This window comes from Tyto alba, unplaced genomic scaffold (assembly GCF_018691265.1).
Source record: "Tyto alba isolate M040663 unplaced genomic scaffold, T.alba_DEE_v4.0 Super-Scaffold_9, whole genome shotgun sequence".
NCBI lineage: Eukaryota > Metazoa > Chordata > Aves > Strigiformes > Tytonidae > Tyto > Tyto alba.
Genome location: NW_024881330.1, coordinates 5,100,703 through 5,123,665, shown reverse-complemented (window position 1 = coordinate 5,123,665; position 22,963 = coordinate 5,100,703). Strand labels below are relative to the sequence as shown.

Genomic DNA, 22,963 nt, shown 5'->3' with positions numbered 1-22,963 from the left:
TTTAAGATTATAATTCAAATATGCCTCAAGACAAAATCCTTGTGGTGGCTAATACATCATTTTGTTGAATTCAAAGATGAAGACTCGGAAGAACTTTGAATTTTTATTTTTGTTCCTAAAGCCTTTCATCTTTAACAAAATTGCATGTGGTACAGATGACTTTCCTCTCTTATGGAATTTGAGAGCAGGGAGTCTGTCATAGGGCAAGGGTGAGATACAGTTAGTAGTACACAGAAGCTTTCTAAATTGTTTGCTCTTATCACAGAAATATTATCCGTTCTCTCTTTAAGCATTCTGTTTGGCATCACAATCAAAAAAAAATCTATATTCTAGGACATAAAAGGAATTTCACTGTGAAGTCACTGTCAGCAGCAAAACCGATTTTGGTTTTGTTTGCTTCAAAACCTGAACCTGAAAAACACTGAATCTATGAGTTTTCAAAACATCGTAACGAGTATTTTCTTCACACACATATTACTTAAGGCTAAAATATAAGATTCAGTCCCTGTTAAACCGAAGAAGCTTTCAGATAGACAAGTTCTCAAGTTAACTACCATACTTACTTGATGGCATTGTATAAGTATCTTCCTCATCTATAATCTCTGCATAGTCATCTGTCTCTGTAAAGGGAGGAATTGAAGAGTTTCGGGAAAAGCAGATGAAAACAATTCTCCAGAACAGTATCTCCAATTTATCAAGGCTGATATGTCACACTCCCAACTTCAACACTGCTGGGACGCATTTACAAAAGCATGAATAAAACTTGCTCATGCATAATTTATGGTATGATAATGACCTCAGTGCCAATTATACTACGTCACATAGATGCATTCAACAAGAAATAAAAAGAAGATTCACTTGTATTCAAAAAAGTTCAAGTTCTGTAATTGAAACCCATCTTCACTGTTGACTTAAAATCTTTCTAATGGCAAATTCCACTGCAGTAAGGAGAAAATATTATTAACAGATTAAATTGCTTTATTTTCAATAGTGTGAATAATAGATTGCAAGTTTTTTATGTCAGACAGAACAGACAATAAAGATGTTCCAGGGCAGCACCAACCTACTGTCACAGTGTGGCAAGGTGAGTTATTTTCCATATTCTTCTAGACCATACAGATCTTTTAAGTCACACTCTCGCCTTACACACATTTTTCTTGCATTAGTCTTAATTTTCCTCGTCCAGTGGAAATTCACCACCAGTTTTGCTGTCAAGAATCAACATCTCATGAACAGTGTTTGAAAAGAACCAGTCCTCAAAATTTTCAGAAAAATGACACTGCATTTCTTTCTCTGTTTAAAATTGAAGACTTTTACATCATCTGTTCTTAAAATGGTTTAAATGGTGTCTAGTCATATCAGAAAGTCCTTCTCTTGCTCTAAAGAACTTCCAGTGTATGTAGATCATTTCCCAACAGTCAGATAAATTCCTCTGGGGGTTACAAAACCAGTCCACAACAGTGAGGTAATTTTTCACTCCAAGCCTGTTAAAATTTACTCACCAACTTTAAATGTATAGAGAGGTTCTCAAAATTGAGTAATTTCAAATCCAGTATGCAGTTTTCTTGGTCGGTTTCAGGTGATCACATATTGGGCCACCTCTGAAAGGCATGATTTACTCCCCCTTCTTCCCAAACTGCCCTGGAGCATATGTATATCCCTACACCTCCCTGGCACCATTTCTAGAGGTATGGTTTCTGAATGGTCAATGGGACAAAGCCACAGTGAGAGTGGAAAGAAGGATGGGATGACCCCTTTTGGCAGCAGTCCTCAGTTCAACTGACTTAAGCCAACTCTGAAACCAGAGCAAGGCTCATAAATATTATACACATACATAGACAAGAAGCTTAATTTTCAGACAAACTGAATATTTAACAATTGGGAAAGTACAGGTTGCCTATAACCTCTGAAGTGCAAAACACTTCAGTGAGTAAATGTAGCTTTATGATCCTAACTTCATACTATTAAAATAAAATTAAAGCTATTTTTTTCTTTCAAATTCCTGTAGCAATATATAGTGCCTTGTAAAAACAGATTTAGGAAATTTGATGCCATTTAAAATTTTGCTAGGCAATTTCTATTTAGGACACAGCAAAACAGAGTCAACTAATGAAAATTCAATTGATTATAAAGACAGTGCACAATTCTAAACAAGCAGCATGTTCCAGAGGCACTAATCCCTTTTCCTTCCTACATTATAAACTAATGTTTTTGTAGAAAATAAGCCCCAGTTTGACTTAAAAATAATCACCATTAGAAAAAAAATGTTAGTGTGACACCAATGTGATGGGGATAAATCACTCTGCTTCCTTGCAGTATTACACTAAGATATACTTAACTTTTTTGAAGTGTGGTATGTATCAACTATTGTTACAAGCTAGTATTTGAGGATACCAGAAAGTTCTGAATCTAACCAAAAAAAAAAAAAAAAAGGACTGAACGAAAGACATTATAAACATATTTGAGAAGAATTTTAAAAGTTTGGAAACTAGAACTGGTGTCACACTGGTCTTTAAAAAACCCAAACATTCATCACACCAGATTATGGAACAGCACTTACAAAATGGTTTGGCTTGTTCAATTCTGTATTTAAATTAATGATGTTAATTCGTAATAAAAGCATTATCAGAACTCCACAGAGCACTTCGCATGGTTTTGATACATTGCCCCAAACTGTCCTGAAACTAAAAGGGTCTTCAGTGGTCAATCCAAATAAATTATATGCATGCAATTAACCAAAAAAATATTTATTGTTACATATTTAACACTCTGGAGAGGAAAATATAATAAGAATTCAGAAAAGAATTCCTATATATGTGTGGCACTGTTTCTGGGAATTACAGGAAAATTCAATCAAGGCATTAACACTGATGTGCTCAAAGTGTTCTGCAACAATGATAACTGATCCCCCTTGTGTGCAGTCTCTGCCCCACAATTAAAGTCACATACTATGAGACTATTACCAAGTCTGCTAAAGCTATAACTAAGTCTGCTAAGAGATATTCCAGAACCTACATGGAGCCTACATGGAGTCTAAAGCAAAACTCCACCGGGCAAGGCTCTCCAGGCTGCTTTACAAAGAAGAATGTGTTATAGCAGTCTCAAGAGCTAAACACTCACAACAAAGCAGCGATTCCAGATGTTCTATCTTCGAGGCCCTTGATAGGTCTAGAAAAACTAAGGTTTAAAAATAGGGCTCATTACTGCTGCTGTCTTGCACATTTTAAAATCATCACTGAACCTTTTCACCCATTGGTCAAGCCCAAATTCTTCCAGATGGAAAAATGAATAGGTTGCTTTTGGACAAAGATACAGTGTTGGTGGTATGGGCGAATGAGGCAACTGGAGCTTTACTAAATCTGAATGCATTTATTAGACAGTAGAAAAAAAACATCCTAGGATATTAAATCCACAATAGCTAATTCATGACCTTAACCACCTGTTTGAAATTTCCCTTTTCACATTTTTTTTCCTATTTAACAGAGCCTGTTATTTATAAAAGATGATAAGCACCAATAAAAAGCTATGCAGGGTTAGTATCTGAAAAACAATTTCTGAATTTATGACAGAAAAAATGTCATTTGAGTTTTTAATGTTTAAGAAAATAAAGAAAATTGGGGTAGTATTATCTTTGATTTATATCTGAAGGAGAAAAAGGAGATGAAAAGTTATATACTTCCTTCACATTTTACTGAGGAAGGCTACAAGATGTTAACTCTATTTCTTATTGCCTTCCTTTGCATTCTGCTTTTTATGCCCTTTTAATACCTTCTATATATAAGAATAAAGATACATACACTATCAATAATAGCAGTTTGATTTTCATCCAACATCAGACATCATCCTTTAGAAAAAAAGCTAAAAATCTCTTTAAAAAACAAAACCAAAACCCATCTTATTTTCAGAGGATAATAAGTCGATATTTTTGAGAAAAAAAAAAAAAAAAAAGATGTATAAAGTCTGGAGAAGTTAAATATTTTGTAGTAAGTTTCAACGTTTTGAAGAAAAACATTAAAATCTGTCTTTACGATTAGCAGTTTGAGTAGCTGAAACCTGGTTAATATTTCATGTATTCAATCTATATTAATCTACCTCATACAGCTTTTTTTTTTTTAAAGCAAGGAGCAGTAGTGGCCTACAGAGAATTTTGATCCTACCATATCTTTAAAGCATCACTTAGTAGATTCATTTCTCATGTGTTACATCCACTGATCTCACCCACTGACCAAAAAATTTCTGTGATACAACCATTTCAATCGAACTGAATGGACACTCCTGCAAACCTATAAAATTTCTTTGCATCATGCCAGAACTCTCATTAAAAACACATGCAATACCACATCCCTGTGTGTTTGAAATAGTTTTTCCTTTTTCAATTCCAGTTTAGCAGGAAGTGTTAGTTGCACAGCCTGTACAGTACAATATTTATTGGCTAATGTCCAAAGCAGACTGCTTTTTAATACTAAAATCTGTATAAAATTTATTACTGAAATGTGCATTAAGTGGTATATGGATATAAGAGTTGCATATTGCATGTTAGTAACACACAGACTAGAAAACATATTACCGTCCCCACTAATTTCATCTGCAGATCCAGGTGGCATGCAAGGAAAGAGAAAAACAGAGGGGGAGAGAGAAGGGACAGAGAAGGGGGAGGGGAAAATATACTATTAAATTCATGAGTAATCCAAAGAATTCAGACTGCAGTTATAATATACCTGACTCAAGAGAAACCAGAAAAGTAGCAGAATTTAAGACTTCTCACCTAAAACCCAAGGGACAGAGATAAGTTCTAAGAAGCTTGTATGATGAAACAGAGCTACTGACTTTCAAACACAAATTTACACAAAAATTAAATTTGGGAGTGGAACTATTTTAATGCATTGTTAAGAAATGCTAATTTCTGATTTAAGTCAATAGTTCACTACAAAACAGATCTCTTACAGCCAGATGAGTCAGTACAATTTGGCTTTTCACACACACTTATGACTTTGGATAACCAGAGTTGGTGTTCACCCTTTTAAAGGAAATGCACGCCTGTGCTATCACTAAGACATAAGTCAGAAATGGAACCAAGTATTAAATATACAGAGCATACTGCAGTTATACAAAGCTGAAATTTAAATGAGTGGCAAATGGAGCAACTCTACTGGGAAGCTGTTCAAATGAGCACCATATTCCAAATCTATGGCAGCGAGCCTATTCCACACCAATACCCACAGCATAAGCTGATGCACTTTAGACATTATTTATAAATAAAAGGAAAATTAGCATTAATGTAAAAGTAATGCACATATTACTCCGATTCTTCTTACCCCTAACAAAGCCAAACTGGTCCAGACCAAATGCTGAACCAGTACGCAGCCAAAAGCATCAATGTATTCAATATTTAATTCAAAGTGATCTTAGTTGATGCTTATTGTTGCTATTCTATTTCATTCATAAGCATGCTGTATCAGGGGTCCAAGAATGAAGTAAAAATATATTAAACAAAACCCCCACGAGTATGCAGGGGCTGCATAGATATATAAATGAAATTACTAATACGTTTATCATTGTAGAATATGATGCTTAAAACTAAGTTCCCCATAAAAATGGGGACCAGCAAGTTTGATACACTGCATGAAAATCCAATTCAATAGAAGGAAAGGGGTAGCAGAAATTTACGGAAATTATTCTTGGAACTCTGTTTAACCTGGCTAAAGTAAAAAACCAGTAACTGCATTAGTATATTCAGCTTTTGGGTTAATAAGGCAGCCCTATACAAAGAGCAGTGCAGTACCCTTAGGCGGCGGCTCATGGGAACAGAAGACGAAAGGGAGAAAGCGTCTAGCTTTCTTTACTTTATGCTGACAGTGATTGATTCCTTTACAAAGAGGCAAGAAAAGGAAAGAGAAAAACAGAAACAAATTATTTGGAAATAAAAGAAAAGAGACTGGAGAGAACAGTGAATGAACATAAAAGTAAAGGTTTACATTACAAATTTGTATACACAAATGGATATATGAATGTTGTTGAAACTCTAAAGCATATCTGCTATTTTCCTTCAAATTCCTTTCTATGGCAAAGTTATTCCTATTTCAATTTTTAAAAGCGAGACTAGAATCTATTAAAAAGTCAGCTTTTTTCAACTATACATACCATCCACTAACAATGCAAAGAACACTGTCTATCCCAGAAATGTAACCCACTTTTGCAAGCTCCCCACCTAAGTTCTACTAGACTGTACTATAGCTAAATTCTGATTTAAGTGGCAGTCACCAGATTTAAACATGACTTTCTGGCCCCTTAAAAGAACTGAACACAAAACAAGTATTTCACATATTAAGGTTACATAGAACGAGGTAAAACAGTTTCTCTGTCCTAGTGAAATACAACACTGACATGTTTTATGATCTGAAATCTGCCACTGGAGTTTTACTGCCAGTGGGGAGCAGCCCTGCCAATTGATATTCTAGCTCTCCAAGGATGTCTGGGTGAATGCCCCATGGTACTGTCCTCACAGTCCTCTTTCCTAGTCATCCTACTGCATTTCACTGGCAAAGCACCTATGAGGAGGAGAGAGATTTTTGAATAGGAGAAAGTACAAAGAAGCCACAACTGATTTCACAAGGTGAGAAAGAAGGACACAAAATGACACTAAAATCCTGAGGACAGCGGTTCCTTTTATTTCTCATTACCTGCTCGTTCTCCTCTGCTTTCCTCTTTTCCCTCTCTGTGAGAGGTGGTTTAAAAACCCGCTCAACTGAAAACACATCTTGTTGCTGGTAGTCCTTCACAGTCAAAACTCAAGAGTGAGGTCCAGCCACTTTGAGTTATATAGGCAGGAGGTACAGGTGTTAAAACAGCAGCCCAGTACCACAGAATCAGGATACTGGCACAGCGTACTAGTCAGTGGTGGGACGAGTGGAGGAAGGGTGGAAAAGGACTATTACCTCTTAATAAAAATAACTTCACATTTTTCACAGGTTCTGGAAAATTATGAACCATCAAAGCAGCTATACTTACACAAAAGCACCACCTTATACATGGTTGTGCAGTTTTTAGTGGCCAGATTTTGAGGGATAATGTGTGGAATTTTTTAAAAAGCGTATTAAGTGGGGTTTCAATCACCGTCCAATCTGGAGGCTGCATGCTGAATTTCATGCATGCAAATCTAATGGGTAATGCACTACTATTTACAACTCATGCTTTGCTAAAATGGCAATTTTAATCCACAGTTAAAACAAGTGGGTGAGATTTATCACCGTATCCTAAACAACAAAATAGTACCATTATAAAAACTACTGGGGTGATTAAACAGAAACCATTCATCAATTGTGAAAATTTACGACATTGAAAATGACAGAACATTAATCAGATTCACTGCTAGAAACTAAGAGGTGCAAAAAGGAAGCAAAATTATTGTTAGTGTATCAGTACTTCTATGTATACCACATTACTGCAGTCCTAGGGATTTATCTTCCTAACACCACACAGCACAATTTCCAGCACTATCATTCGAACACAAACCTGAGGTAACATTCATAAAAAGCTTTAGATGTAGTATGAAAGAAAAGAAAAAAACACTACAGTTATTTTAAGAGACTACTGAAAAGGTACTGAAGTGAGAATAAAGGAATCCAATACTCCGTACTGAAACAGAAGAACAGGTATAGAGTCACTGGAAGCAATGCAAGCTATCTAGAAGGAAAGAGATGTTTCAACTCTTGACCTGTCTGCTCAGGCTACAAAGCTAATTTAAGCTTGAAATACTGAAATGCTGGTGACTGTTACATTGATACATGGGCAGCAGTAGCTGACTGAAACCTGACTCACCTATGTCATATGAAGGGCACACTGAAATGACAAAAGTGTTTTTCATTCATCATGTGCATGTCCTGATGCCCTGTGATATGCAGTCCAACTCGTCCTCTGCATTTCAAACTTTGCCTTTATGATTTATTGTCTAAAGTTTGTTCAATTATTCTGTCATACTAAATGGAAGTCTGCTTTGTCCTAAACTTACTACATCTTCAAGTCTAGCTACAAAATAAAGTTTATTTAGGTAAAGAGTTTAAAGAGTTGATTCTAAGTTTAAAAAAAACCCCAAGCAGACATTTCAACATTTTTTCAGGAGCTCAGAGGCTATCTGCTTGAAATTAATACCCCTTCCAGCCAGGGTATCATGGTGTCTACCTAAACGCCCATAAAGTTCAGAAACGCTACTGAAGACTTCACTGGACTTCCTTTTTTATTTACTTCCTCTTTTCAGTACTAAGTATTCATTCAAATCATTGTGTATAGAAAGAACAAATCACTTGCTATATACAAGACACTGTTAGAAAGGAAGCGACCAGACTAGAGGGCAGTTACTACTGGAGCTCCTCATTAGGACTGTATGAATAGATAACCAACACTGGAAGGCTGCAACTGATAATGTCCCCAGTTTGAGGAAAAACCCTGAAAAAAATCTGTAGATGGAATAAATCTATTTGTTTTCAAGATTTTGAAATAAAATGAGCACTATGCAGTTGTCAGACCAGGTATCTTTATATATAAACAACAAAACCCCAAACCTAATACTGCATGGAACATTTCTTTTGTCATACTACAGTGTCACTACTAGCAAAGCAGAAGTGTCTGTTCACATCAAACGAATGGATCACAGTGGAGAAGTTCGGGGGGGAAGAACTTTTTAACCAATGACACAAACTGATGAAAGCAACGGAGTAACTTCCTAGGCACTGATACAGAGGAAACCTGTTTAGACTGTCTCAACAGTTCATTCTGGTCTTCTTGTGCATGAAAAGAAGCATTTTAGTCAGTTTAAAATACAAAAAGATAACACCACCAGTCAATTCAACTGTGATGGGAATCTGAAATACTATAATTTATTAACATGAAGGGTATTTTTAACTATATTGTCTTATTAATCAGCAGAACAGCTGGGTGAGTTAAGAAGTAACTCCCTTCGTGAACTTGGAGACTAATGACTTGCTCAAGGTTTGTAAAATTAATCTGCAATAAATCTTAGGCTTCAATGTCCCCCAGTTCTGCGACCATATGGCAGAGTTACAGCTGTGCAGAGTCTTTATATTCCCCTAATTACTTAATAATTTTAATGTATAATATGTAATTTATGCTAAGACTGTTAGCCTTTCTCCTCAGAAGTGAGTTGTAGGGTATGACATAATTGAGCTAGCAGACACAGTCATAAGTACTCAAGAAACAATTTTTTCATCTTAAAAATTTACTTATACTTTTCAGCATTGTCTTTTCGGAGTGACTTGATAAAATGAACGTGAAAAAAACCCCAACTTCACAATTTCAAGCAAAGAACACCTTCTTCCCCTACCAACTAATTCAAATGGAACTAGGAAATACAAGTCCTACACAAGAAGTTCTTTCAGAGTTGAGCACAGGGCAGGCCTTCATTTTGAGCACAGGAATCACAAAACAGAGCACGCACTGTGCTTTGAAAGCAGAAGTGATTCAATAAAATCTTATATATCTTTCCATTCTTGCTCATAGCTTTGCTTGTGATTAGCCCTCATTATCCACACATACATTCAGGTCCTTTTGTATGCTCATATCTCTTTGATTAAGAACATTTTTAATTGTTGTAATGGTGAAATCAGGTGAACAGATTTAATGTTTTTTTCTCTCCTGTTTGTTGTGTTTTGGCATTTGGTTCCTGCTATATTTCAGTTTGCTCTAGGTCATCTACTGGAATTCTCTCCAACAGATGAACTATACCATATAATTTTTTTTCTGCATGCTGAAATCTCACTTAAAGCTTGCTTATCTCGTTCAAAAGAGAGCTTCTTAAATTCAGATTGAAATTTCAGCTAAGTGGTATGACAAAATTGGCAACTACTTCAAATTCAGAATCTGCTCATCAGTAGCACCTTAGAGCAGAACTCTAATGCCACTTCACTGACACAATCAAGAGTTAACCACAGTATGTGATTTAAGTGTAATGATATTATACTTTAAATCTGTGATTCTAAAGCAGAACCTGGAAACTAGCTGAGAAGCACATCTTTCAGGTTGATAAAATCCTTCAATTCCTGCAAGAGAGCTTTTCCCAAGAGACCCAATTTCTCCTTTGCAGGGCATGTTACTGGATATACCCAAACCATGGGATACAGTTACAATTTCTTACAGAGCCACTGTAAGCAAATAAATTTTCTTTTTTTTCCTCTCAGACGGGCAATGGCACATCATAAGAAACTTATGCCATCATATTACTATGCACTTACAGTTACACCCCTTTTGACTTTAAAATGCTACTTGTGTTAGTAACAACAGCCAGGCCAGCTAGGGAACAAGATGACAAACAAATTTCTCTTTAAGATAGCTATTTCTCCATTAAAGGCATGTATCCGGGGTTTTGTTACTTAGGTGACTTGAACAGTCTGCCTTAACATCTGAAAACAGTGGCCGTATTTTTAAACACCTTTAAATTTCCTTCACCAAATAAGCACACACTAAAGCTGCAAAACCAGCACCCGCTTTGAACCAAGACCAACCCTCTGGCAGGCCCTAAAAACCCTCTTCAGGCACAGGCCTTGTGCTGGCTCCTGCAGAATGGCTCCTCTTCTTCCTTACTCTCATCCTTCCAGTTACAGTTCCCTCCTTACAAACACCTTATTTTATTCAGCAGTACCTGAATATCCAAACGCCAAGAGTGACTGCTTAGAATCACAGAATTATTTAGGTTGGAAAAGACCCTTATGATCATAGAGTCCAACCGTAAACCTAACACTGCCAAGAACCTAACATTGCCAAGACTTGGTCAATGCTCTGTTTGTTCAATACTCGCTGAAACAAGTGGGCCTGAAATGTCATATTCTGTAGCACTGCATGTAAAGTAACATTTGAGCCATGATTAAAAAAATTTACGTTCATAGAATTCTCTAGTGCAAAGAGGGCACAGCAATTAGCCAAGGGATGCAAAAGCATATTTATTCTTCCTCGACATATTTATATAAGCAAGGATGGGGCAGAAGAAACCAAAGAACTCTCTGTCAGAAAGAATTTATGTAAAAAGGGAGCAAGCAAAGGACGGCTTTATTGATTTAATTTTATGAAGAACTTTTTATAATACATAATTGACTAGGTAAATTAATATTTTTAGAAATACAAGTATCAGGAAATATATGCATCACCTTACTAAGGCTAATGTTTGCTATTTCAAACTCAACTGCTGGCCAAAATAAGTTCCTGTAGACTAGAGTAGAGCATTTTAATAAGGTGACTCCAAGCAAAACAGCAGGAAATCTAGTCAATAAAATTATAGTAAGCTGGTATGCTGCTGCTTACAGATCTGATATACTATTTGCACAGAGCATATAGTTTACCTTACTGTTTCCTGAGTGTACGCTCTTGGTTAAGCATAAAGAATTCTTTTTTAATGTAAAAACAGAAGTAGAGGGAGAAGGAGATAAAAGTTGGAACTATCCATTAGCTAAAACACTCATTGCTTTTGGTGAATCACAGTAACTTAAACCAAAACATCTTATGTGTATCAAAGAAATCTAAAATTCAACTAATTTAATTTGGCTTATTTATGTTTATAATCCTACATACATGCAAATGTAAAATTTAAGGGGTAAAATTATTACTATGCTTTAAAAACCAGTGAAAATCTGGAAGATGTCTTACTTGCAGAGAGTGAAAGACAGCATCCACTGCAAAGAACAATAAATTTGAAAATGCAAGGCAGACAAATAATACCAGAAGAAACAGAAGCATGCAGTAAGAGGTGTGTGGTGAAACCTGGTTCAGTGACACACAGCCATAAGAGAACATTTCTTGGCTCCCAGGTTCAGCAATCTGCTGCTTTGGATTCCTGAAACCAACTTCACTAGTTTGAAAAGGCCCTTATTTAAATAAAAAAAAAAAAAAAAAAAAAAGTATTTAAAAACCTTCTATCTTTGCATGCTTTGGAATACTGAAACACTTGGAAAGAACAAGTTTTCATTTAATTAGACCAGAAATATTTCAAGGTATGTTAATAAATATTTCAATAAGAAAGACAAGGTGTCTTTCATTAACAGGTTCGTTTTTAAACTTGCAAAGCTTCGGACAAATACCTGAACTTTTAGACCACCAAATCATGTTCCACACTGGTTTTTGGCTATCACTGGTTTCCCTAAGTTGTGGTGGGGAATTCACTGTGAAACTTTCCTTTAGAATTAAGGGTGTTAATACTATAAATACGTCTGCTTAATTTTCTGGCCGAAAGTCTGTCTCAGATTTTTGCTATTTAGTTTTAGCACTGGGAGAGGTCAAAACAAAGGGGAGCGATCTCTCTAAAAACAAATGGCAGAGTTAATTTATGATTTAAACTATCAAAGGCATGAAAGATGTTACAGCTGTCAGTGAGTTATAAAAGCTTGTCTTATTTGAAGCCCTTAGCTCTAAGTCATTTAAATGTCACCAAAGAAAAGCTCTTATTCTGCAAACCAAGATAGCATCACCCACAGCTGGCTTTGCACTGGATGCTGTCAGCTGTCAGACTCTGCTGACCTGTAACTCTTGGGTTAACTGAACATTATGTACATCTGCTGCCTCCGTTGTTCCATACTGATGGATCAGTTACATGTGAGAGCAGGAGTGACACTTCTTCATGTCTACATGAAGTATTCCTTCATTTATAACAAGTTGATTCCTTTGGGGACTTAGAAGTCTCTGAAGTCTCTCGACTCTTACAGAAAGCATCTCCTGAGGAAAAACCCTTATCATGAAACTTCATCTCAATAATTTGTGGTTTAAATTTAATACACTGACATTCATGCCACACTCGATGCATTTCAAATAATTTTGGGGCAAAAACGCCCAACAACAAAAAAGTATGTTTGTGATCTATGTACCCTTATTATATTGAAAGAAGAACAAACCCTTGAGAGTGAATAATAAATGCAATGGCTTGAATCATTCCAGCATTGTGTCAGTGTTTCCAGTGGTTTGTAACATAGTATAAAAAGCAAGCATCAAGCACAATTGTCTAATTGTGAAAAGATATAAAGCCTTAATACAGTACACCTAACTGGTTTTGATTTTGGTATTGGAAATAAACAGCATATTTTCTCGTTTAATTTTACTGTTTTGCTTATGGCATCAAGAGCCAGCTTTGTGTCTTACTGCTTCCTTGACATTCACTTGAACAACTTGCTCATCTCCAGCGCTGCTACTTCTGTTTCTTCTGTGGTGCTACACCAAAGCTCTCATTTGCCCATCATTCACCTTTATGTGATGCCCAACACCAGAGTTTTGTGGTATTACAACTAACTACCTTATATTCAAATCAAAACACTACTTCAAAAGAGTAGAGAAGCAAGTTTGTGCTCTGAGACACAAGAGTACTTCAGATCTAATGCATCAAGCAGAAGACACCTAAATTTGAAAAGGCAAAGTGACAGCAATAAAGGATCATGAAATAAGCATTTATTACTACTCTTAACAGTAAAATATATCAGCTTTCTTAGAAAATTTGAAAGGGAGAAAATTTGAAGTGACAGGGAAATATGACTTTTTTGTCCTGAAGATCAGCTTTTTTTGTGTGAGTGGAGTGATTAAAAAGCAAAGCACGTAAGAAATTTAAACTTTTTCTAACAGCTAAAATGTGCCACACAGGTAAGAATCAAGAGAGAACACGGTGACCATGCTTCATGCTTATCTATCTTATCTACCACGTTTGCTTGATAGGCACTGAAAGAAGATGAGCTGCTATTTGACTCTGAGAGGTAACAGTAACTGATGAAGATCTATTACACCTCTGTAGCTTGATACACATTTTAATTCCAGATCCTCTCATACATTTTTCTCCACAAGGTCTATTCACTTGGGCTTCCTATGACAAAGAGTGAATTTCAAACACCTTTAAAAAAAGGTTAAAGGTCGGGAAAGGAATCTGAAAAGTAGGAAATTAATCAAGCACCTATGTATCTTTCATCCTTCTTGTATGAAATACACATGTTTTTTGAATATTTGCCACTAAGCACTCACATAAATGTTAAAGTGGGGCTGTAGCCTCCCTGGAAGTCAGAGGTGGACATTCCACCAGGTCACAGTATTGGATCCCAAAGTTCGTAGCCAAATACTAGAAATCTATAGGAACATACCATAATACAAATAAAATTTTGCATTGAAAAATCTCCTTAATAAATATTATGTATAAGAATTTAGAAATGCATTTTCTAGTAACTAATGGAAATCTCAGAAGCCTATAAGCTATAGAAACATGTATTATTTCACATGCTCATCCTTCAATTAACTTTTGATTTTCAATAGCAAAAATTAAGTGCTTTGATCTAAACAGCAGCTACAAAAATATAGCTATTAAGTTTCTTCTTTCCAAAAAGCGATGATTAATATTTAATTGCCTATTTTCACTTTTCAACACTACTCCTTCATAATTAACACATACTCAGGTAATTTAAGTTCTAGCCCAGGATATTCTATGTCATTACAAAGCTAAGTGAAAATACTGACAAGCAGCCTTGCTTTGAAGCATTCTGGCCCTGTGTTACTGCACAGATACGGCTGTTCCCACAAGCGACACTGTGTAGGATAGATGCAAAAAGTTTCTCTTTAGAAACTGCACTGCAGAGGCAGCACAGCTACAGCCTTGGGAAAGTCAACAGCCATGTAGCAAGAAGTGAGCTAACTGCAAGTGAAAAAATCTGCCTAAACATCTGCTAGCTTTATAAATAAACTTGCCTTTATTTTTTTTTTTTTTAATGAGTCTTACCTGACACAGAGACTGTGTGTGACCTTACTCCTTGCTTCTCATTGTTGGCCAGCCTGTAAAACAGAGGTTGGAATCGCTGAATGCTGTACATTCTTCACGGTCACATACACTGGCAATTCATCCTAACAGGGCACCTACTGTAATTAGCAGGGCCAATCCATTTCCCACAGTGACAGATTTTGAGGGGGAGAAAAGTCAGAAAGGAATCTACCATCTCAAACCCATCTGGGGGAGTAAGAGCGGAGAGAATGAGTTACCGTTTTAATTAGCATACCGATTCACAACGACAGAGCAAACTTCATGGAAAAAACCATAACCTAAGTTTTACAAAATTTTAAGATCAATCCATGCATGTCTAAAATTTGTCAATGTATATAATCTGATGGTGCTTCTACTTTCTGTATTATTTACTGGAAATAAAGTATGAATTGAGTTTTTTTCTGGAAGATTACTTACCCTTTATAACAATTTTAAATTGATTTACATGTGAAGTAAATTAAGAAAAACGATTAAATTTAAATGTAGCTAGTTATAAATGTTCATTAGTAACAGAAATTCCAATGAATTTTTCTGATTTTTTTTTTCATGTATATGCACAAGCATCATTCTCATGGTAAAACAGCAAGAGTAATGCACTTCATGCTTTCAGAAATCTGGAATTTCATCTGGCAAAGGCAAATTTTTCCACATGCAAGACAGTGCTTGCTAATAGTTTTATATATTTGACAAAAGCTTCTGCCAGTGTAAGAGCATATGTGGTGCCCTTGTTTAAACAGACTCAAGTGTATAAATTCAATTTTGGTAAACTGTTCCAAAACTGAGAAGAAGCTTTTCCTTCGAACCTAGTTTTATCCCAGAAATCCCTACAAATAAAAGAAAGATAAAATGTATGTAATTAGAAAGTTATTCTCTGTTTCTCGGTTCTATCTATTTAAGTAAAAAAAAAAATTTTCCTCTTCCATGAGTGCACACTAAGTTTACCAATTTTACTGCTTCCATCCTCGACTTTCATTTTCTTTTCCTCCCTGCATTTTCACTCCTCTCTTTCTGCACCATGACAAAGCTACCTGGCTAGTGAGGACTGCAGCAGGACCTGTGAAGGAAGAGCAACCACTAGTATCTAAGTGGCTGGTTTCTTACAGATTCAGGACCAAATTGTGTTCCATACACCATCCAATAGTTAATAAAGTAATAATAACAATTCTGGACTCCTTCCAGGAATCAAGGAAGAAACAGAACGAGGTGGCTGAGTCAAAGTAGGCACAGTCCCTGTGTCCCAAAGGAGAAAAGGAAGAGATAAGACACTATAAACTGCTAAATTTCATGTGGTATTTCAAGAGTTATCTCCTGCTACTGGATACTGGTGATACTGCCTGATAAGGTTCAAGGAGGACACTCTCATGACACGTGACTTTACACTGGGTCTGAACGTGGCTACTGAGAAAGCAGCCAAATTATAAATGAGCAAAAAAAAGAAGTGACTTGGTTAAAGGACTGAAGTTTAGGAGGCCACAATAAGGAACTGCACATGGAAAGAGGAGACAACCATTACAACTTGTCAAATAGGATGGGGACCTAGCCACTGAATCCAGGAGTGTAGAGAAGCAGCAGGAAGAATTAATAAGCTCGTCTACCACTGCATTATGGACTACCAACTCCAACAACATAAGTATTCTTAGTTCAAACAGCTAAATTAGAGATCTTATTTACCTTAAAGCTTGGGTAAGAGAACAATGTAGAGAGGTATCTTAGCATACTGTATAAGAATTATTAGATGCAGATAGCATGTCTCAGCACACCCTGGATACAGTATCACCATAAAACTAGCTTGAGAAAATAATGCAACTCTATTTGCCTGACATACATTAGCATCTTCCACAAATCCACAATTACTATCGAAGAATTTTACTACATTATTATATTGAAAAAAATAGATTAAAAAGTATTTGCTATGTAAATGGTATTCTTTAATACACTGAACCTAGAGATCCCACCTCAAACCGGCCCCACTATGGAAATTTTTATTAACAAAAAGTGAGACGACGGATTTATGATAGCAGGAAAAAAGAAGTATTTTTTCTATTTCACATAAGCAGAAAAGGGGACAAAGAGGAAAAACAAGAGCATAGACTGACTCACATATTGAAACCACAATGCAAAGACCGTTTAGCATCACTCCCATAGTTAAATTTACTCAGGGACTCAAAATAAATAGCCTGAATCCCAGTCAAGTCTTTCCCAAAACATCCTTCTTTTGTCACTGTCAAATATGAATGATGCCTTATACATTTTTTCCCTCAGATTTTATTTCTGGTATCTTTATAGTTTAATACTACTCTCAGTCATCTATGCCCATGGTCCCAAATCACTGCCTGCTATCTATCCTAGAATCCAAAAGCAACAATAAAAATGAAACACATATAAAAAGTCCTAAAGTATCACTTAAGCAAAAATATTTTTCAAAGCATTTTTTAAGTATATAAGAAAAGAAAGCATAAAACTTACTTTGGTATTGATGGTAAAGCTCTTTCACCTTCTGTGTAAAGAAGAAAACAGGATTAAAATTTTTTAAAGTTTCCAAATAACCTCTCTCAATGTGCAATATATACATGCCTGAAAGAATAATCATTGCAATCCCTCAAGGAAACATGTTGATTCAAAAGACTGTTCCATACATATATTAATAGCAGCATATCAACACAACTCCTTCTAATCAGTGATATAGACCTTTTCAAACCTTTCTGCAAACTCTTATCTGAGAGAACAACATATATAGAATATAAAAGTTCTTTTTCATTCGTACCAAATAACTCCGATAAATCACCTGCAGAAGGTATGACAGTATCTCATTTCTCTACCAAGAAATGCTTTTCTTTTATCTCCAAGATGTGCTAAATGCTAACATATAAATGAAACAATTGAGGCCAACTTGGACTTCCAAGTAAGACAACTTAAATAAATCATGAAAGCATGTAACTTTATCATATTGATTCCACAGTTGGTTGAGATTATACAATAGTAATGCTCAGTAGCCAGAAACTAAGTTAGCTTTTTGTAAACACTTTTCAAATTCCTGCCAGTCTTTCTTTGAGAATGGCATTGTGTACAAAAGCTTGGATGTATATACTGAAGGGGTTTTTCTCCCTGTTTGGATTTGATGAGATACTCGATATCCATGTGGGGAAGGATGATGGGGGAAGTCACTAAGCCTTTAGTAAGACACCAATGATTTACAGTAGATTGAAATGTGCAGGGAATGAGAGAAGGTGGGCAGTTAAAATGGATTTCAGTCTCTAAATTGCTGTAGCACTGATAGAGTGACTTGAGAGAAAATGGAATAGCCATGCTTTTGGAAACTGGTGGTGTATACCGTTTTCACAAAATCATGTAAATCATGTAAATTTCTGATATTTCAGACATTACAGAAACAAACGACAGTCTCACCTTTGTGTACTGTGGGATTGAGCAGAGAAATGCCTTACACCCAGAAGGCATGCTCAACATGTACTTTAATACTACGGTATTTTTATTTCAAATTTTTTGCTGTCTAAAGGTAGAAGACCACCGTTTGGCTCACCAACCTAGGTTTGGTTTGATCTGTCTGATGAGGGGTGTTGAAAAGGAAGATGCAGGAAAGAAGGTCAACAAGAATCTGTGATTTGGAAGGTGACCCAGTGAAGCTCAGCAAAGTGACTAGAGCAAACACCTGAAATCAGGGGGCGGAGGAAGGACAGCAAGATTATACAAGAAGCATGAGTTGGGAGATAAAGTTATTGTGATATGTTAAGATAAATGATACCTTTTGGGGAAGGAAACAAAAGTCAAAGATCCTTAGAGGTAGTGTGGACTAATGACTATGAGATCAAAGTCATGAAGGTGACAGCCTGGCAATAAAAGACTGGGCCGTAGGTACCCAAAAAACAGACTGTCACAGGCACTAGGCAATTCACACTGGATGAAACTAGGCAAAAGACATCAAGCTTGGAGAAACAGGATTAAGAGTCCTGCCCACTACTATGTAGACCTCCCTAGGGTTGTGAAGAACTCTCCAAAGAACATAAATTCCACCTGATATCTACATCAGCTATCAGTCATTATTTGTGAAAGCATCCTGTGTTCATCGCATCAAGCTTTGCTGCTACTGCCAGTTATTCCAACACTGCTCCTACATTTGGCAATGGATTTAGTGGTTTAGATGTTGCTGATGAATTGCATGTATTACTGGTAAAACATACTTGCAGTCTGTTGGTTTTAAAGGTTTAGAAAGTGATACAAACATACAAACCTCTTTGTTAAATTGCACAGTTAACTTCATTCCATATTTGTAAATCAAGATAACAGATTCACAATTAATAAGCAGCTATTCAAAATAATTCTCCTTTCTCTTTAATATGTAGCTCCATCAGATATTAACTGCATACTATTCAAACTCTATTCTAAAGATATAATTTTAATTTCCTCTCGGGTTTTTTTTTACGTGTGGAGCACATCAGTAACATATTTGGGGACTTCAGAAACATCAGTGAATGATATCATAACATTTGCAGGGCCACAGTGATTCATATGTTCAAGCTACTGACCTCAGCTGCAGATCAGATTGTTTCTCCTGCAAATGTAGACCCGAACCTCTTAAGAAAATGAGAAATACCATAGGTGGCAACTGCTAGTGTATGCTGAAGTCAGTTATTACCTATCAAAAAAAATCTAAAAGAGATAAAGACAGAATCTAACTTCCCGGTACAGTATTAAATTTCCTTAACGATGAGAATCCCATCCTATTCCTGCAAGTGTCCACTTATTGAACAGTTTCTTATCAGTGAAAAATATAAAGCAAGGATCGTAAGAGATCTCTTTCACAATAAAATCCTAATTCCATCTTACTAGCAAACCCATTCTACACATTTTGTGAGATAAGAAGGATGTGAATAGAAGTGGTATCACATAGTTAGTTGAGGAGTAGTAGTATGATGCGGTTAAAGAGAATGACAAATGTGAAAGGAATTGAAGATGGCTGCAAAACTGTGAAAGGAAACGATGGGGATGGACAGAAAAAAGCAGAGACTCTAACCCAAGTTAAATGAATGTTTATTTCCAGATTGGTTGGAAAAACAGACAGCTTGCATGGGTCCAACATAACTAACACACTGTTATATCCAAGCATCTTCCTTTTCACTGTCCTTCGCCAAATTCCATGAGGCATGAGTGATTTTGTTCTCATTAGTAGCAAAGCAACGCACTGTCATGCACCGAACAAAACTGGGCTTTGTCCTCTGGGTTGATGGGGGTAGGAGGGGTGGACAACGCACGTTCAGCCCTGGAGAGAAGGAAGGAGCACACGACACTGCTATTAAGCCAGTTTGATGTATGCATTGACTGGCTACATGGACAACATCCCTCTTTTGGCTGCTGAAGATATGCATCAAGTGGAGGGCCAGGTATGGACAGGGGAAAAAGAAAAGTAAGCACATGTGTAAAAAAAAAAAAAAAAATAAGCAAGCAGAAACCTACTCCTACTATCAAGTAGTATTAGAAAAGCCTCCCTTTTCACTGAAGAAAATTCAGGAAAAATCTATTTGCATGGAACTACTGTTGAAATGGTATTCCAAAGCCGATCTTATAGACGCCTACATGCTCTCCAGATACAAACTGCTCACTTCAGGCAGTGTTTCCCAAGTTGGTGCTCATACGTTTACAGCTTATATCCCAAATAAACTACGAAACATTCATTAGCACCCTTGTAGGTCTGGAGTCAAAATTCATTACTAACAACATCACAGTAAAAGCATATGTTGTTTTTTCACAAGTTGAAACCCAGAACATTTTGCCCAGTTCTATATGCAGTTAAAAAAAAAAAAAAAGGATATGCATGATTTCACTGGGGTGTTCATGTCCAGGGTTGGAGCGGGGCTGCAGGGCGGCCTCTGTGAGGAGAGGCCGGGGCTGCCCTGGGCCGGACACAGCCGGTCCCATGATAATTTAGATTTTGATGTTGGGAACTTCTGTTGATATAAGTGGAAGTCGTAAAGAATGTGTGATGAATGTACGTTTTAATGATAATTATCAAGTATGTGTGTCACAGAGGCAAAGGGTGGAATGGTGTGGAGGCAGCTGTGACCGGCATGGGGCAGCCCCTGGTCTGCTCCCACAGCAGCCACCTCTGCAGCCAAACCCTTGGCATGTACACCCAGTACCTTCCAGCACTCCTATAACCTCTGGCTCCAGGAGACATAATTTTAATTTACCACAGTGCAAACTGTCTTGCATCTGACTGAAACTATTGTGAAAGCAAAATCAGCAAGGGGATAAATTAGTCAAAGTGGTAACAGCATCGTAAGAATTAGAATACATGTTGCCATTCCATTAAAATGAAAACCATGCTCACAGTTAATTTGCGTGAAAACAAAAAATGCTTATTTGGAGAACTTCATGGAATATTTAATTTTGGTATTTTGAAATTCAAAACTCTATGTTTTCATTTAGCTGTAAACCTTTTAGATTCAAATGGAATGTTTTAACATAAAGGTGAGTTCTGGTATAAATGAATGACAATCAGATAACTGTTTCAGTTGCTCAGGTGATTTTTTCCAGTCTTTTTAGCCTTTTGTAACAGTTTTGACAAGTTTGCATTACCTATAAAGCTTGTTTAAAGTGATTAATAGATACAAAATTAATCCACTAGACTCAAGATCACAGGAAAGCTACTTAGTGCATAGTCCAATCAGTAAATAGTCACTATCAGTTTAAGTTTTTATTTATTTCTCATTTGTGCTCTTTGCATCTAAGAGTTAATGTGAAAATGGAAACACAAATACTAAGTTTCAAGTTTCCACTGGTCTAAACAGACCTGTATACTAAAATATTTATGAAGAATAAACCAAATTAAATGGAAATATGCCAAATACTGTCCAGATCTTAAACATTACCAAGTGCTCTCACCAAATTAAGAGAAACTGGATCAATAACAGATAGCAGGACAGACAATATAATAAAAACACATGTTCTTTTATTAATCAAGAAGGATAATTTGTGAGGAGACTTGCAATAAACATGTAAATTTACAACAAAGAGGGGATGGGAAGGCTCAAAGAGGTGAGCAAACACATCTGTTGGATTGAAAGTTGCTACATGATTTGTTTCTCACGTGCCTTATATAAACAAAGCTCACTGTGGGAGGGATCTGGGAATGCAGATCATGGTGAGGACGGCTCTCCTAAAAAATGTGTAATTGGTATGTTGAGTATTGCTATGAATTTCAAAAAAATAAACCTCAGAGAAAAGATCCTCACAATTTATTTTAACTGGAGGGATTCTCTTCATGTTTGCATAAAGAGGAGTGTTCTCAAAGTACTATATAACGTTCCTTTAACTCAATCACTGCTCATTTACTCTATGTTAAAATACGCCATTAAGGATACCATACAAATAAACACACTCCATTAAATGCATTTATTTATTTTGCATTCACGCCTACTAGCAAACCATAATGCATGGCAGAGCTGTGCAACACAGAAAAATCAGAGATCTTGTTCTTCACAGAGCTTAGTGATTCTAGAAGATATAACAGCTGAATGATAAGCAAGTAAGATCAGAGGAAGACAAGAATTAGAAGTGCAAATAGGGTGGGTCAATTTTTTTGCCACCTACAGCAGCAGGAACTATGCGCTTTGCTAATCTTAGACAGCAGTTGATTGTATGCTTCATGAAACAAGTAAGGATAGAAGAGGAGATGCTAAATCCTGTAGAGCTTTTGACTGGCAGCTGCTCCTTTGCTTGGGCAAGAACAGCAGAGGACAGCAGAGCAGGGTTTGGCTGAGAAATGGAAACACACGTGGCTGGAGCACAACCAATGTCACAATGCACAGCACTGGAAGCTTGCACGCTGCATGAACTAAGACTTGATGAAGGCCCTGACTACCCACGGTTGCTGTTTTGAATGACAGAATTCTAAATCATCAGGCAGTGGTATTTTGTGGAGTTAAGAGCACCTATGTATAGGTAAGAAAAGAAAAGCCATTCTAGTAGCAGAGGAGCATAGCACTGGCCATGTAGACTAAATGGACCAAATTTCTGAAATACCACCAGTGCAGAAGTGGCAAGAATTAGACACACTCTACATGTGTACTTCTAAGGAAAAAGCAGAGGATAAAGTCAGAGCTACCCATTAACTCAGTAAGACTGAGAGGTGGGGACAGGTAATGTGTTAAGATATGAAAAAGTTTTAAA

The 22,963-nt window shown here is 36.5% G+C and overlaps 1 protein-coding gene across 22 annotated transcripts in view; it reads right to left on the bottom strand.

Annotated features, from left to right (window-relative positions):
• PTK2 (protein tyrosine kinase 2) overlaps window positions 1-22,963 on the bottom strand; it is a 222,910-nt gene that overhangs the window by 51,910 nt on the left and 148,037 nt on the right. For 11 of the 22 annotated variants that reach the window (XM_042786022.1, XM_042786023.1, XM_042786004.1 and 8 more), the window contains 5 exons: window positions 17,246-17,276; window positions 14,741-14,793; window positions 5,783-5,866; window positions 4,568-4,585; window positions 564-620 (listed from right to left, as the gene is read on the bottom strand). In XM_042786022.1, coding sequence (XP_042641956.1) covers window positions 564-620; window positions 4,568-4,585; window positions 5,783-5,866; window positions 14,741-14,793; window positions 17,246-17,276 — 243 coding nt within the window. The remainder of the gene's footprint in view (window positions 1-563; window positions 621-4,567; window positions 4,586-5,782; window positions 5,867-14,740; window positions 14,794-17,245; window positions 17,277-22,963) is intronic. The other 11 variants (XM_042786011.1, XM_042786014.1, XM_042786015.1 and 8 more) reach the window with 2 other exon arrangements.